This window comes from Bolinopsis microptera, chromosome 2 (assembly GCF_026151205.1).
Source record: "Bolinopsis microptera isolate Bmic1 chromosome 2, MBARI_Bmic_1.0, whole genome shotgun sequence".
Classification (NCBI taxonomy): domain Eukaryota; kingdom Metazoa; phylum Ctenophora; class Tentaculata; order Lobata; family Bolinopsidae; genus Bolinopsis; species Bolinopsis microptera.
The window spans coordinates 9,686,947-9,705,151 of NC_087073.1; the positions used below are offsets into that span (position 1 = coordinate 9,686,947).

An 18,205-nucleotide genomic window follows, 5' to 3' on the forward strand; every position below is an offset into this window, starting at 1 on the left:
AATGATTAGCGATTCCTGTGCGACTAACAAGTTTCGAATTGACAACAATAACGAGACTTGTCACACGATGCAGAGGAACGCAGTCTCGATAATAAACTATGCACATAACCAGTATAACAGTGAGACAACAATATTAATAAAACGTTTAACGACCCGAGCAGTAAATAGTAGTATTTTATTAGACACCTCAGCTCCTTGCTCGAGTTCGGACGTCACATTTTACGAGTTCCTATTAGATTTATCCAGGGCACCTCCGTCATAGGTGGAGGCCGCGTTCATTATTACAAGTCGGAGCTATTTCTAGCATATTGATATATCCCGACATAAAACTATTTCATGCAAATATCTCAAATTCAAACAAATATCTCGATTAATTATTTACTGCAAATGCTGCATCTGTAGAACTATTGGTAGCCATGGCGTCCTTTATTATGCAATACGATTCCTGACGAACATCTCACCACGACAACGCTATTCCTGACATAAGTGTCATATCTCCGGACTATTTATAGTGCTGGAAGTATAAGCAATGATCACGGGATCAAAAGAGAAGAATGCACAACAATGTAGTACATTGTACATCCCAGAGAATGAAATGGTGTATTATTGGTCGAGCTTATTACTCACAGAGAGACAAAGTCAGGTCACTACTCACACCATATACATCGTGTAACATTTCATTCCATCATGGTGAGGGTACATTACATATTCTACTCAACGTACAGGTAATGTGGGTGTGTAGAAGCGGTGGATTATAGGAGTAAATCAAGTCATATTAGTGGGGGAAAGAAGGGGGGGGGGGGGGGGGCAGGCGAAGCTAGTGACACATTGATATCATGGTGAGGTGAGACACAGCAGAGGTTATCTAATTAGTAACCGTGACAAATGTTTTGGATTATCCCTCAAGGATGATCACAGAAGGCCACAGAAACATAATTCTTCAAAAATAAGAATATGAGCGGTTAATAGCAGTATGTTGACTACATGGTCGCCCTTCATCAGTGAAGTGGGAGGTGGTTCGGGAGACACCATGTGGTCAAACCAGTCTGGTAACAAACCTACGTGAAACATGTTCATTTTGGAAATCGCTTGTTAAAACCACCAAAGTAGATAAAATCGAGACGCAACCTTTTTTGTAGTGGTGCTTTACCAAGTGATGAACATAAAGAATAGACAAATTTACAAAATTTTAGATGAACATATCTTATTGTCACAGTTCGGGGTACTGTGTATGTTTTACTAGTGGTGATACGTTTAGGAAACACAAACACGAGGACTATCAAATGCTACAAAAGATGAAAGAAATTCTCCTATGCAGACTGGAGACAAGCGATAAATTGTGAGGAATTCGAGAAATTAGGACATTAGGACAGCTGTTGCCGTCAGATGAAGGGGGTTTCTCATCGTAGATGACTAATTAGCTTTGATTGATAATTGCAATTAAATTGGACAGAATACAGCACGAACGAGCAAGCAAACGAGAAAGCACGACCAAAAATAAGAAAAATAGGATTTACACACAAAGAACGTGATATTATCAATCGGTATGCCTAAGGGGACGTACGAAAGAATCTCGACGGCAGAATGACTCGCGGCACAACGGCGCTAGTAAGGCGGCAGTATTAGCGCCATTCTGCCGTCGTGATTCACTGGATACAGCTTATTTATTTATCATTATTACGATGCAGTAAACTAATTTCATAAATGAGTTGCCTTATTTATTACCTTCCAACTTTCCCTTTCACCATTTTGCCAAACCATTCTATTCATTTCAAGGATGAGGAGCGTGACATGATCAATGTTAGATATTCTACATCTGGCCGTTCTGTTTATTGCAAGCACAAAACTATTGTTAATGTTAACCACTGTGCGATCATTGAACCTACAAGTAGTGACAAGTGTTTTATTGTATTTCTTTGTAAAATTGACTGGAATGTTGTCCTTCATTAGACGCTTCATCAGACGCTTCACCCTTTGTTCCATGATTAACTTCAGCAATCCACATTACACTATGGTAAAAGCGTCAGACTGGTCGCGTATTTTTGAGCTGCGAAAATTGGTTTTGAGCATCAGTTTGAAATTTCCAGCCGTCTTTTGTTTCATGTGTTTGATGCGGATGGGCTTAGATAATTCTTAAATACGATTTTTACAGTTTTCGCTCGTTTTGCGATATCAGATATGCCAAGACTATAAACTAACTATTCATTTATGTAACGACCCTAGTTGTTAAATGAAGATTTTAATATTCCAAATGATACATTTTATAATTCAGAGAAGGTATAAAGATAAGAGATGTACATCACCAACAAAGATAAATATCAATATCAAGATAAAGATCAGTATCAAGATCAATATCAAGATAAACATCAGTATCAAGATCAATATCAAGATAAAGATCAGTATCAAGATCAATATCAAGATAAAGATCAAGATCAAGATCAATATCAAAATCGGGATTATGGTCAAGATCTTGAAGCTACGAGAGTCACTGTCAGATTTATCTTCGGGCTAGTCTGCACAGTCTGCATGGTATTTGGGACTCCTGCTAACATTTTGTCATTCCTGTACTTTATTAAACGTAAAACTGTGGCTGCTACTAACAAAGCCTACATGACCTATCTCTACCGGATGATAACTTTCATTGATGTTCTCATCTGCTTCCTGGTCTTCCCTCTGATTGAAGCCGCCTTTAGTGATTTTAACCAACTTCAGCTTCGTAAGCCTGATTTGAAGATAAACCCAGCAATTTTTGATGATGCAACTTTTTGCACCATCTGGGGACTACTCTGGAACATTCTGCCCGTTTTGTCTGTTTTTCTTGTTGCCATTCTCAGCTACTCTAGATGTGTCATTCTTCTCTATCCCCTCAAAAAGCTGCATATCAAAAAACCTGCCATCTTCCTAGCTGTCCTAACATCGCTTATTCTTACCGAGAAGCTTGTAGCTCACTTTGCTTCAACCCCATCAGTGTATGAAGATGTAAGATACAGGTACAACAGAAAGGTTAAGGTGTGTTATATTCTATCCACCACTGACAAATCAGACTACATATTAGCTCAATCAATCGTCTTCACCATCCTACTGGGGCTTCCAGTCGTCCCAATTCTGGGCAGTTTCATCGTTTCTGTTCACAAATTGAGAACTGCCCATAAGATTGAACGTAGGGTCAAGTCTACATCAAACGAACAAAGCAAGCATCGAGAAGCGACCATAACAGTTATTATCATCACTGGAATTTACATTCTTTGTAACATTCCCGTGCTGTGCTTCTACCTTTATGTATGGGCACAAGACAAAGGTAATTTCTTCAAAAAGGGAGATGAAGTTTGGTCTTTGCAAATGGAAGATAAAGGTGCACACGATTACCATCTAGGTCAGAAATACCATTACATGATCATTTCCCTTCTCTGGATTACTTGTTACACATTGCTTGTTGCAATAAACTCTAGTTTCAATCCGATAGTCTATTATACAAGAATGAAGGAGTTCAGAGATACCATGGTAAAATGGAAAAAGATAACCACGAAGTTCCTGGTAACTCGTGGTGAGAAAAGAACGCGTACTAGTGAGGTTTAACTGCACTAGTGATCAACACCATCTCAAGTCTTGTGAAACATTACCAATAAAGTCAGAACAGTAACGAATCTAGCGATGCACTGGTGACTTTCTGTAAGGACTACGTGAAAAGTTGAAATTCATTTTCCAATATTGTTATCTAGATCTTGATTATTAAACGGGACTTTCGATTCCTTGCAATCAATTTTGTTTCATTTTAGCTTTTCAATCTTTACTTGTGGTGACTCTTGAATCTTTTTCTATAGCCTCATTATGTTTTTGAAGAGCGCACTGTTAAGTGTTAATGAATAAATGAGTAGTAAATCTTTTACTTTACTTGTGCTCGAACTTTGACATTTTATTTTTAATGTGCTATACCTTTGGTTTTTTTACCCCTGTTTTTTTGGCTTAGTCAATTCTGGTGATACTTTTATGCTAAAAAACTGGTAACCAACCAGTTTTCAAACTTTGATGTGTTAATTAAAATTGTTTTTGTGTATCTCTGACAAAGTTCTTCAATCATTTACAATGTAAAGTTTAAAATACAATATAGTTTTTCAGTTTGATTAAAGTTCTTTTAGACGCCATAAGAAATCGTTATAAATAAGTCATTCATAACATATAAACCTATCTTAAAATTACTGTTATAATTGGTAATAATTTGCACAGTTAAAATTTGAACACAAATAATCAAAGTGTGCATAATTTTAAACGATCAAAAATAAAGCATTAAAAATGTTGATCGTGCTGAACTAATTCTCGACGTTCATCAAGTAAAGCAATTAAACTATTAAAGTCTAGTCGATGATAAAATACCATTTCGTTAGATATCTTTAACATGTTTAATATTAATTATTGAAAATTGTGATGCCCGGCTAATGTGAAGGATGACATTAAAATGTTGCTCTTAAACCTTTATCTGCTTAAACTGAGATGAAGATTTAAAATATGCACTGTCTAAATGGAATATTTGATGTTTGTGAGGTTTGTTCCATTCATCAGATTGTTAAGCAAAGCATGCAGGTGTTGTTTATTATGAACTGTTGTGTGTTGTGTTCATTTTCATTACACTGGCAATATTACTTCTAAACATTGAATATTGAAGATATGCCGAATTTTCTATATCGATCAGGCGCTTTGTTCAATTGGCCAACAACTGAACACCTCATTGGGTAAAAACTCCCCAATAAAGGTTATTGTGGAGGAAAGGGTGCATTTCATGGCACATTTCATGGCGCGATATCTAATCAATATTGCTCCTACATATTACCTCTGCAGCCCGCTGCAGCTTAGGCAATCACAATTCCAATAGCCAAAATTTGCGACGTAGTCAGCTTCATATCGCTTCTTACTTTGTAGTTGATGCATGTGTTCTTTTATAACCAGGCCACATATTATGTTGAGTGGATTGGATGGTCCCAGTAACCCTCCGATCATTACACTTATCTCTTTTGTGCACCGTGTGACGCGATAGTCGGGGTAACCAAGCTTGGGGACTGGCTTATTAGCCAGCCAATGTTTACTAATATTAGTAGAAATACGTCGCACGTCATTTCAAATAACATACCGCGAATAATTTTTCACGGTTGTTAAGGACGCATACAATGAGTTCTTCCGTAGCGAACTAACTCTCCATTTTTGACTGACGTTCTAACTTTCTATCTGGCAGGACAAACCTTAGAGAAAGTTATCTAGACACATAATGTCAAAATTCTACTAATTAGTAATTACTCTACAATATGTCTCCAGCTGCAGCCTTTTCAAAAAGTATCATTAAGAAATGCCAAAAAAAGGTGAAGAAGAAAGAAAATGGTAGATCAGATAATAAGACTAAGTATTGTAACTTTGTTAAGTGTCAGTTAGATATCAACACAATATACTGGACTGTTGATTGTAATAGTGATAACAGTCTACAGGGGAAAGTTATTAATTAAATACTATTGCTACTTTATTTTGATCCTCGTTCGGTGCACGTATTGCATTTTACTGATAACTTTACACCTACAGAAGTATTCCAGTAAAAACAGCAATCCTCAAAAGACGAGTAGAATAGTTGTGTGTGCAGTGTGACGCTATCACCGCCTACATAGGTCCATTGTGCCAGTAATTACGCGTGTGAAAGTCGAGACTTGTAACCATCTCTACTCTGCTGTGAACTGCTATAAGGGCAATATGATTATAAACACTTAAACACCTTGTAATGAAGGTCACAATGTTTGTTGGGACAATTGTGCAGAAGTTTTAAAAACAATGTTTGTGTTATTCATCGACGTGAGACTACGACATTGTGATATGAGTCACAAGACTAGTTAAGTAAACTGTGACCTATTCTATTTCACAACAACCAAATGGACATTGAAAAGTGACAATAAACGTAGCTCTCCTATCAATGTAGAAGTTTCATTGTTTAGTCAGCACATATTACATGTCCTTTCATCTTTTCATCTTAACACAGCGCACCATAATATATTTAGTTTCATTTTCGTATAAATAAAATATGATATAATCAGATATAATGTAATGAGATATAATATTATAAATTATAATGAGATATGGTTAAAACATTACAAATATTAATAAACTTTAGCTTGCTCTCATTAGTTGTACTTGAACCATTGTTAAATTACGCTAGTTATAACTTTACCTCGTCGTTGCTAAGTTAATTTTACATAGCATGAGTTGCAAAACCACCTATAATCTGGCAGTTGCTAGTTCATTTGCTAGCTCCCAGGATTGCAGTGAATTGGAATACTAGTGTAACCCATGCCTTCGGCCGGGACTTCGTTATTGCAGTTGAATTGCAAAAGTATAAACGGTGCAAAGCATGAACTCACCCAGTCCAAACCGGCCGCATAACAAACCAGTCCCATAACTCTTACCGTTTTTTTTTTATTAAGCCGTTCGGAAATTACACGCGCACAGACAGACGCACATTTTGGGATTATTAATATAGATTTTGATTGAAGACTTTCATTCACTCAAATAACCGTTTAGTCAATATTTGATGTGCATGCTTTGAATAGTTTTAATTGCTGCAGAGTGCAGCATTCGATTAAAGAAAATTGTAAGATACCAAAAGTTGGAAAATAGCTTAAAATCATAATCAGACAATTAATAGTAATACTAAGAAAACTGTGCACTCTCTTGGCCCAGTTAAATTAATAATGCGAGCATGTCCTAGCGAAAATTCATAATTAAAACAAACTTATGCATATCAAAACCTTAGTGTTTTACCAACAATATAACATATTATTTGAAATCTTATGTGCACAAAATATGTGAAATATGCGAATAGTAGGAGACTATAACACATACTCTCAATGATTGAGAGCTTCAAATACTTTCATTTAGAGGTTAGCCGTCAACCACAAACTAACAGTAACACACAACCAGCACAGCCACACGAAAATCAAAGTTGGTGTTTGTATTGAGGGAAAAAATAATACACAATACGTCAACCACAAACCAATACTAACTTAAAACTGACCACAACATATTGCCATTATTTAAAATACGTCCCATAGCGAACTGTGTATTTCTGTGTCAGGTTCTATACTCCACAAGCTCCATCGCCTTCCGATTAAGCTAATAATTGTCTACCATTAACATCTTAATTATTCATCAATAATTCTATCCCTCATCTTTTAGACTCTTCTAATATGATGAACAGTTCAGCACCATGTGTCTCCCTACTACCAGGTAACTCTAGCTACAGTGGGGTGCTATATGTACCTCACTACAGTGGGGTGCTATATGTACCTCACCCGTAGATTACAGCTCTTTTATCTTACCGCTTTATTTCAGCAAAAATGGCAGCGAGGTGCCAAGATAATTACTGCTAACTTTAACTTCATTTATTTACCCATTAACTCACTTTGATCATAACTTACTTTATTTGCTTTAGCTAGAGATTTCAAATTGTTGTTCGTTGCTCATCTTCGTTTTTCTTTGGTCGTTTATACTTGTCTTCTGATCCGTTTCTTGCATGTGACATATTCATTTGTTACTGCACGACGGTATTCTGTCAATAAGATATTCCGATCCATCTGAAAAAAGGTCGGTATCAGATAAAAGAATAATAAATACCATCAAATCTTATTGAAACTCTTGAGTTAAGATTTAAAATTTAATTATTGGAACCTAAGAGTTAAGATGTTGAAGCAACGTTAACATAGAGGCGGTTTATATCTCCCAAGATTAGTCTCAACTGGCCTCACTGCGTTAATAATTATATTGGTATAATTCTGCGCAGTAGATTAATTGTCGCCAGTCCAGGTTTTAATGGTGAATAATTTTATCAAGTAGTTATAGCTAACCTTTCCAGTTCCACTAGCGCAAGCATAATACGAATTTGTAAGAATTTGATATACGATTTATGGACAAAGAAACATTGGCCACAGTTTTTTTGAGAAATATTTATATTTACAACTTCAAACTTTTAAAGGTGTAAATGTGAAGACTCCTAAAATGGAACTGGATATAAAACGCAAGACGGTAATGGTACCAGTACCACGTGACTATGTGAATACAGTTTGTGGAAAAAAGCGATTCGAGGCAGAAGAAATAGAACTTTTCTGTAGAACCAGAATATGCATAATCTGCTTAAATTGTATATTATAAATATAGCATTATTGATAACACTGCTTGTACTTAGTAACCTCTAAGTACCGATAAGTAGCGTCGGGGGTGGCCGCCTTGCGACCGTAAACCAATCAAGAAAAACTTGATTCATTTATAGAAATATAGCTAAATAGTATAATAGTAAGATTTATTGGTACCGTAACTTTTTAATCGCACAAGCCCTCGAACCAGCACAAACCTTTTAACGATCCCTCTTTAGTCTTTATATAGATTATCGTGACGCGTCTAGGACGTGCTTTTAAAGAACCCTGCAGCTTGATTATTGATTAAAGATAATAAAGGTGCACTTTTGCTGCGGGTTATCATTATAACTCAGTTTGAAGATACTTATTGTTGTAATTCTCATCTTATTTTAAAAATTGGCACTCGGTTGTCGCTGCAGAGCAGGAAAATTAACGCTTAATATATATAACACTTTGCAGGCATGATAAGTTAATTGAGCGTGGTTCGAAATAATAATTTTTGAGAAAGTTGACTACAAAGCTACAATGTGCACAATTTTCACTTTGTTTTAGTTTTCCTTTTCACGTTTGCATTATGTGGGCTGCCACCTAGATTGAATATAAGTTTAACCTACTGTAGGTTAAACTTATAGCCTGTAACAGGCTACAACTGTGTTTCGTTCCTAGTAACCGTCCTACTCCTATCATGACGAATTGAATAGGATAGGCAATATAACCAATTTAAGTTTAGCAAGGCCCTCCGTCATTTAATTTAGAAAAATAAGTTATATTAGCTCATAAGAAAAATCAGTTATATTAGCTCAACCACTTGGAACAGATTTCTGGTCAACGTACGTAAGGAACCAGAAATATGAACCATAAAACTGTAAGTGGCTGGGAATTGGAAATTACCAGAACCGGGGATTAAGTTGAGACTGGGATTACTTTATATCTTTATAGCAAGGTGGAGCATACAGACTGGGGTCATTAATTCGAATATAAATTATTGTAGTACTCATTTTACAGTCATTCAAGTCTAGACCCAACTACATGTGGTAAAAAGTAAAGCCAAAGGTCAAATTGTTAATAAAAATCAGTCATTTAAGTTTAACTACCTTTGGTTGCTCGTGATTCCTGATATAACGAATTGCAGGATTGAACGTTTATTGTAAATTCGGGCCTTGTCTCCACGTACCCAAGTTTGGGGTAATGGCTTACTAGTTACTATTATACCCTCGTGCTCTTAAAACATAATATCTATTGTTGGTTATCCTGAATGCGAAGAGAGACAAGATGATTTATTCCAATTACTTATGGCCAATTTCAGAAAACCGATTCGAGTTTAATTTGTTTAAATTTTGTTTAATGTTACAACTAACACTAACAATCAGGTTATCTCTCCAAGGCTGTAAAATTCGCCAAATTTTCGTCAAAAATGCGGCTGTGGGAACGCACAGCATTCTCGAGTCTGATCTCTATCTCTCTTAAGCCGCGGCTCCGCAGTAATTTTAGAATTATTTGTGATTTCCTGTTCCCGTAAATATTTTAAATGCGGATTTAATTCGAATAATACGTTTAGTGTGAATTTCACTGCATTGTCAGTTGTATCTCTCAACGTTTTTTTGGCTTAATTATCTTTTTGGCTTTTTGGTCTTGTTCGATAACATTAACCTACGTGCCTCCTGAGCAGTGATCTCTTGCCACACTCCTACTAATAGAGTAGTAGGAGCCCAATTGAACGGTGAGCTCGTACAATGACAAAATACACGCGACCGTTTCAACCGCACCATAAAAATATTACAAAGACAAAAGAGTCATGCGTTTCATTCTCGATGTTTTCTCTGAATTTTGCTTTATTTTCTACGAGTTATGAGACGATAGATATTTATCTTTAATCTGATCAGATAATCGGATCACAGGGTCCAATGGCATCTCTCGATAGATAGAATTAGATATGCTGGGCGCTGGCCATATTCAAACTCCTTTTATGGTCAAAGAATGCCATACCCCGATAATCGATATCCATTGTCCTAACTCCTAGCTTACTCCTTTTAGTTTTAAACAAATGATTCATCCCGTGGATATAGAAGAACAGACAATGGACCACCGTCGATTTCACTCCTCAAATTTAAATCGTTTTTGTTGTAAATTTATTGGTCTCTATCAGTATCATGTTAGTATTAAAAATGTTGGTTATTTTGTATAATAACAGAGAAATATTATGCCAGGGTAATCTAGAAATGCTCATTGCTCATGAGTGGGCGTTGAATTTTCAAATTGATGTTCTTATTTAATTTCGGAAGCTTTTTTAAAGAGGTAACCATATATAATATAAAATGGAAATATATTTATAGAGCGCACATCTAAAACCTGTAACCTATAATATGTCTGTTAGAATCATCCACCACATTTATTGAATGGCATTAAATCACGTAAATGATGAGAAACTGAGAACAAATAAAGCGTCCGGTTTGTAAGCTTCCTTAAAGTTAAATAGAAATATAAATATATTTTTATAAATAAATATTTATAAATAAATATTTGTATCTCTTGCTATAATACAACAAAATATCGGTTTTTTTATTCTGACAGAACTGAACTATGACTTATCGTTTCTTAAAATTGTGTGTTGGGTGTGTTTCTTGACGAATTCGATATTTTTGTTAATCATATCTATACTACTATACAAATTCTGGCCAATGATCAAAAGCATACCATCATTTCAACACAATTTCTTGATACTAATTATTAACAGTCTTGAAGCCCAAAAAAACTTTCTCACCATAAATAAGAATCAACCAGGGATATGCAAATTTCGGAACCGGTTTTAAACTGCTGTGTGACCCCACGTTCTGAATAGGTGTAGGTTGCTTGATCTACCTGGAAATCAATTTCCTGCCGGAGGTATATCACAACGTGATAAGTTTGTTATATTTATAATCTGCCAGCTAATATATTTGAATGATATTGAATGATGAGAAACACTAAAAACGTTTGCCAGCTCACTTTATATGGGGATTTGAGTCTGCGGCCCTTAAATTCAATACTAATTGTTAATAAAAATGTAATACAGCATAATACGTATGATACTTCATAACATAATATAATAGCTTACACTATAATTTCATACATTCTTTTTGTGATAGAACACTCAATAATTACATCTCATATGATAATTGCGTGTGTTTTGTCGTATTAGATTTTAGTTGTTTATTGTATAAGCCCTTTTGATTAGGGTTAACTTTACTGGAGATGACAATGTTGTTTATGATGAAAATATGTACGACTACGTGAGCCAGTATTAATAACTTGAATGATGTTGGATTAAGGGAAACAATGAAAGCGTTTTCAAAAGCTCCCCTTTACTCCATACCTAAGGATTTGTGTCTCCCAATTATACTATGTACTATATAGTGTTGAGATTAACAGAATTGTATTGTATAATAGTAACTATTAGCTATTATATTATACAATATAATTCTCATAGTATTGATGTTTGCCATGTACACATGAAAACAAAATCTCGAGGCGACCCGCTTGTAATTATCATAATAGAAATATATAATATGAGATGAAATGAGGTATTTATATCCGGATTTCCCGCTCATATGATTAACCAACAACACAAGGAAGGTGGTTAACCATGTCAGAGCGGCTGACCGTGAGTGATGTGAGCAAATGTGTAAAAGTGAACAAAAGTATATATTATATATATTTTTTCTATATATATATAACATATAATAGACATATAATAGAATACAGTATTTTGTTTTGCGATAGAGCACTGCAGTGATGGTTTGTCATACTACGTCTAATTTTGCTTTATTTTGTTTATTATAGACCCTCTGTAACCAGTTATATTTTGCATATCTGTGTGATCTACAAAAGCAGGGCTCAACAATAATATGGCACTTCTTGATGCAAAACATAAGAACTTAGATTAATTTTTATAAAGTTATATAAAACTTTGTCTATCCTGAACATCTTACATCCCCCTTAAAGCTATTATCGGCTTCCTAACTTGCTTTTTAATAAAATACATATATGCGTCACGTCACATACCATATCTACCATAAGCTCTTTAATCATGGAATCAAAAATTAATTTAAAAAAGTTCAATTTAGGTGTTTAAGATCCGTTAACATATGTATAATTATATGTCAACGCATTGATTTACATCACTTTACCTACACGTCAACCAGTGACCCCAAGATAGCGCTCGTTTATGTCAGGGCAGTTGCTCTGAAGTCTGAAGGTTTATATCCCTTCGGAGCAACTGCTTAATTATTTAACCCATAAAACCTTGCCAGGAACCTGACAGAACTGTCCACAGTATTTTATCTAGTACGTGGGTACTGATCCATCTACAAGTGTATTTTTCAGCGTAGATGTATCCGGCTCAAAATTTTGATTGCATAATATTAAATATTGTTGTCGAGTGCTAGTAGGAAACGTTTGCAATATTTCGTGAATTTCACAGCATAGACTTTCTCTAAGCTGAACTAATCCGAACAAATCTATGCAGACACCGCGTACACTGTACGATAGTGAAACGTTATATACCTGACACAGGACAACAGTCCCGCTCTGACATTGGCGCAATATCACAAACTCGCTATTTTATAGTAGCATTATATAGGGGGGGAGCCAAGTAGATATTTCTAGATATTTCTAGATTAATGTAGAATGGATAATCCACGAAAAAAGTGGATGACATTCTACAAATTTATACATTTATCTCCAAAAATTCAGTAGAATTTCTGGGCACATATTTGAGATTACATTTTTTGTAGATAAATGTAGATATTTGTAGATTATTGTCAATGGATAATTCACGAAAATTCTACAAATTCTACAAATTTATACATTTATCTCCAAAAATTCAGTAGAATTTCTGGGCACATATTTGAGATATATCTCAAAAAAATGTATAAATACATTTTTTGTAGATAAATGTAGATATTTGTAGATTATTGTCAATGGATAATTCACGAAAAAAGTGGATGACATTATCCAAATATCTACAAAAATCTACTTGGCTCCCCCCCCCCTATATAACGGGAGCTGCGATGTATCAAAATTATAAAAACATTATGATACATTGATACGACGGGACATGACCGTGTCGTCCGACTATCGTTAGTGTGACGAAGCTCTTTTCTGTTGTACCTGATTTTAAATGTATCGTAATAGTGAGGCCGGGTTATATTCCATGTGTTCCATTGGATTACAAGTGGTGATGAAGTAACACATGGTTAATTGTCGACTCATAAGGGCCTCATCTAATAACCTCCGGACTGACCACCAGATGTGAGGCTCTACCAAGATTTAGAGACTCTCTCTCTCTCTCCCAGATTTAGAGACAACAGAACACGAGCTATGAAGTCGATGCTAATTTGGGCTGCTCTAAGTCTAATGTTGATATATTTGTTAACACTTGGTTAACTAATTTGTCTATGACAACAGTACATGACGTGTTTCTTACTGATGTCCCCTGTGTTTTGTTATTTTGTATTTCATCAACTAATCAAGCCTTAACTTAGAGAGCGAAAATGCCGTCCATTACTGAATATTATGTGTAAAACTTGGCAGTTCTCACTATGACCAAACTGTTGTTTAAATGTTGAAGCAGTCAATTTACCATATGAACGGACTGATTTCATATGTGCAACGCGCATGCACTGACAAAGTCTCATTAATCTTAGCTGCAATGTTACCCATAGCAAGATCGGCTAATAGATTAGATTTTGTTGTTCGATACTCTTTGTTTCAGTCAAAGAGCAATGTCGGACTTGTCTCGAACATTAATTTGAGTTCCAAATATATATCTGTCCGAGTAATGATTCGTTACACGAATAGTTAAATTGTTAACGCGGAGATTCAGTCGTGATCGTAACCACTTTACAGGAGCATTTTACAGGAGCTATAAAGATACTGAGAATTGGCCATTATTTCTATAAATTAAACACGTATCACGTATGGTTGTAAGTCTTGGGATTACATCTTCTTGGTAACTTTATTAGCTCTCAAGCAGGTGGGACGGTTGGATTTTACAAATTGCGCAACGTTTAGAGTTCAGAATCTGGGAATAACATTCGATATCGGGTATCTTCCCAGTATAACTTTAATCAATAATAGGGGTTTGTCCCAATATAATTTGACAAGAGGCATCTCTGACTGTAAGGAAGACAGGATTGACAAACTCCCGATCTAGATTGGTTGCATTATTGGTATTTCATTTGCCGGTGACACAGCAGATATCTAATATATAATATATACATATTATAAGGCATTTCCATTTTGTTCGCTTAAATTTTATATTCGCAGCTGGTAATTATTAGTTTTGTTTTACCGTAAACGACTTTCCCACTACTCACACTAGCGAGTGTAAGCTTATATTCGCATTTGGTTTTAAAGTGTATATTATGAAGTCGTTATATATTTTACAGTCGTTAATCCAGAGTCTTCGCCAATTGTGTGTTCCGCGGCTTATGCACTTAAGGTGAAACTCACAATGGGCGAGGAATCTGGATTAACGACTTTGTAATAACTTCACCATTCTAGTTCGATCGAAATAATAATGACCGATAAGAACCCTAAAATTTGTTAAACAGTGGTATCACTAATTAGCTCTGTATTATTTCGTGGAGCAGACATTTTTATAATTGCAGACACTATCATTGTACGTATACATGCAAAAGAAACCACAGAGTAGTGCAAATTGCGGGCCATTGTTAAGATTTGAGATGAACACTGGATTGAGATCCATATCGTACCGCGTATGATAAAAATTGGTATCTCATTTAACACAATTCTGCACTGTATTGTTTGATTTGGAAATTACTTATACATTTCGCAAGATTCAGAGTATAAAAATGGTCCGTCGGTGTGCTGGATCATCCCAGAGGCGTATGTCCGCCACTGCTGAACCAATCGGTAATTTTGTTGTGACTTTATAAATTAATATATCTTGGATTTTTTATCTCTGATCTTTAATATGTAATTTGTCATTGTTATAATAAAGAAGTCAATGATTCAAGATTTAATAAGGTTCAAGTGTATGTTTAAGAAACTCACGGGTATCCTCACGTCAGGTAGTTCCGGAAGCAGATCATCAAGAAGACGCTCGTCAGTTATACAACCATCATCATACGAGTTACCCGAACACAGCACCAGTCCTATCAACCTTAACAGACGCAGCTCTGTTGTGGACCTCAACCGGAGAACTTCCGTTGCTTCAAACAGTTCCAGTACTGATCTAGATCAGGTAGGTAGTATTGTTAATTTGCATTACCATTAAAGGGGTTTAATGTTGTTAAAAGCAAGTCAAACCTTAAATTGTTATGATGCGCAATCTGGGAAACTGTTTTTAATTAGTATAATCAGCAGCTATGTGTTAGTTGTGCATTGATCTTACCCGAATTCTTAAACTCAGGTAAAATACAGGTCGAAGTTTATTAAAAATCTGAAAACAGTTTACATTTTTTATAAATCGAACAGTTTAGGGGTGTTTTATGTTTTAAATGCTAATGCTAAGCATGAATCATCTTCACACAATCTGTAACTTTTGCTTCTTTCTTTACAATTAAAATTGAAAGTAATCATGTTAAATGGTTCAACGATTTCACAGATAACAGACAAAGAAATGGAACGGCTGCTGACTCTTTACAATTCAAGGAAAATCGAATTTAATCCTATGACTATGAGTGTTCGAGAGGAAAAATTAAAGTCAGTTAACAGTAAGGTAAATCGGCAATTTAAATTAACATCCAGAAATAGATAGATTGTATAAGAATGGACGAAGGTAATACATATAATAGGTTATGGGGATGATAGGGCTACCGGTAAATTCTAAATCTAATACAAGGCCCTTGTATTTATAGTAAAACACAAATAGTTTAGAAAAGTTTTAATTGAGTCTCTCACGATAAAAGGTATGCTACAAGGACGGTGGAAATAGGGCCGTCGAAATCGGGTTATCATCCCCGATACAACATGCAGTCAATACCCAAACCACAAAACTGGTTACAAACTATGGTTTTATCTCCTAGGTATATTTTCTTGCCCAGAATATCGCATACGAATTTCCGGTATTACATTTTGAGAAAAAGATTCTGCTTTCGGGATTTTTGAAGCCACGGTTTTTTAAACTGAAAAATTTAAGAATAATGAAAACTCGGTCAAGCCTTGCAGCATGATCATATTCTTTGCTAGAAACTTGCTGACGGAGCACATGAACACCTGTGTAGCAGCAGCAGCAACTGCAGACACCACGGTCAATTTACATTTTATGTTATAAGATTGCTAGTATCATACGAATTCTCGAGACATATACTATCATGTTCTCACCAATATTTAATAACTGGACGCTGAACATCCTGTCATTTCTGGATGTTCAACAATTAATGTGGCATGTTACGTCGTAATTCAAATTAAATTGAAGTTCATTTCTCAATGATAGTAAATTGAACGTTGCCCTGCCGTTTTTATCTGGAATGCAGAACTAATAACACATTTCAGGGATCAGATAGTGTAACACTGATGATACTCCTCGTTCTTGGAATTCTAGCCATATTAGCGTACGTTATATGCAGCTAGATGTTCATAGGACAGACACAATTCATAAATCAGTCTGATGCAGCTCTAAGGGCAAAAGAAGAAAAGACAATAATCCTTAAACTTAGAGACTTTCGCCAACTTCAGCAGTTTTCATATTCGAGTCACTGACTGAGCCCAAAACCAGATTTGACAGACTCGAGAGTCGAGATGTGCATAGACAGCAACGCGGGTGTAACCTTCGTATAAGATATCGTTGTTCAAATATAAGGGCACCTCAATCCTTATCGATTATGAACAAAGTTTACCAAGAATACTTCGATTTGTGATGTGAAATTGACGACATTTCAGATATGTTAGGATGATATAAACTTCATCAAGGTTTCAAACTTGATTTTTTTAATTCAAAAAGTTGATTGATAAATTCCCAACAAGAAGGTCTCCTAGACTATTTAAACATTTTACTGTCTTTCATAAGTTTGTTCAAGAATGTAGATATATTTGATTGCTTACAAGCAAACAGTATGTTGTTTAATGTAGAGCCCTGATCATATTTTATTTAGAATTTTCGACAAAACTATCTTGATTCGGGAAATCTTCTCTGATATAAACAATAAATAATTCACCACATTTAACAGTATGGGTCATAGAAGTAATCTGGCGTTGGCTCTCATTTAGCAGCCTTTATTCATATCAATGAATCCTCAGTTCCCATGACTAATAGTAATGTTGGCTATAACTTTTTATTAACGTAATTTATGATCTAATTTAAATTAGTCGGAGTAAATTAAGAAATTATGCAGCGCATGGCCGGCCGGACGGGCGGGCGGCGCGCGCACTGTACTGTACGCGCGCGCCCTAAAAATGGGTGGTCGCTTTAATCTTCAAAATGAAAAGCCGTCGCGCCTTCCAAATATGTGCGTTTTTTTTCAATCTTAGATTGTTCCGACTAAAGTGTACCCTATAATTGACAAGGCCAAAGCCGTTACTAATAATAACAGTAAAATTTTGCGAAAACTAATTTAGTCCCAAATGTCATTCCTCGGAACAAATGGAACAGAAAGTTCATCTCCAATCAATATAACTTCTCAACACGTCGGACGATTACGATCTTCTGTCACTCCACTCAATTATTTTGGACAGACGCTCTAATCCGACATATTTACAATGTTTTAGCATCTCCACACAGAAGAGAACATCTTCCCTCAACTGAGAGCTCGGAGTCCTATTTTCAAGAGCATCAATTCGAATATCACACGATTTCAAAAGTTCTATGGCGTACGTTTGGGTCTGTTTACCAGTAGCAGCCTCTATGACCTGACAACTTGCTTTAGAACATTCAATAGCTTTATCCCAGATCTTGTTTGCAGCATAAAATAATGCACAAGTATCCATAATATTTCCGAACATTACGCTATCTGAACTATACAAATGTTTGGCTTCTTCGACGATACTATCGACATAATGAATGCTTGAAGACGAATTATCTTGCAAACAACTAAGTTTCTGAT

General features: G+C 35.5%; 2 protein-coding genes across 3 annotated transcripts in view; one reads left to right on the plus strand and one right to left on the minus strand.

Annotated features, from left to right (window-relative positions):
* The window catches only part of LOC134826427 (DENN domain-containing protein 2D-like), a 30,471-nt gene extending 15,073 nt beyond the window's left edge, over positions 1-15,398 (minus strand). Inside the window, exons 1-2 of one of the 2 annotated variants that reach the window (XM_063838799.1) lie at positions 15,216-15,398; positions 7,446-7,601 (exon numbers count right to left, since the gene is read on the minus strand). Coding sequence is in view for 1 of the 2 variants with exons in the window: in XM_063838798.1 (XP_063694868.1) it covers positions 2,931-2,965 (35 nt within the window). In the remaining variant the exon portion in view is untranslated. Of the gene's footprint in view, positions 1-2,930; positions 3,193-7,445; positions 7,602-15,215 lie in introns of those variants that run through there. The other variant, XM_063838798.1, reaches the window with a different exon arrangement.
* LOC134826431 (uncharacterized) lies at positions 14,941-16,811 on the plus strand. Its single transcript, XM_063838803.1, has 4 exons — positions 14,941-15,074; positions 15,233-15,405; positions 15,769-15,882; positions 16,659-16,811. The coding sequence occupies exons 1-4, from the start codon at positions 15,014-15,016 to the stop codon at positions 16,734-16,736; spliced, it is 426 nt and encodes a 141-aa protein (XP_063694873.1). The 5' UTR covers positions 14,941-15,013; the 3' UTR covers positions 16,737-16,811.
* The last annotated feature ends 1,394 nt before the right edge of the window (positions 16,812-18,205 follow it).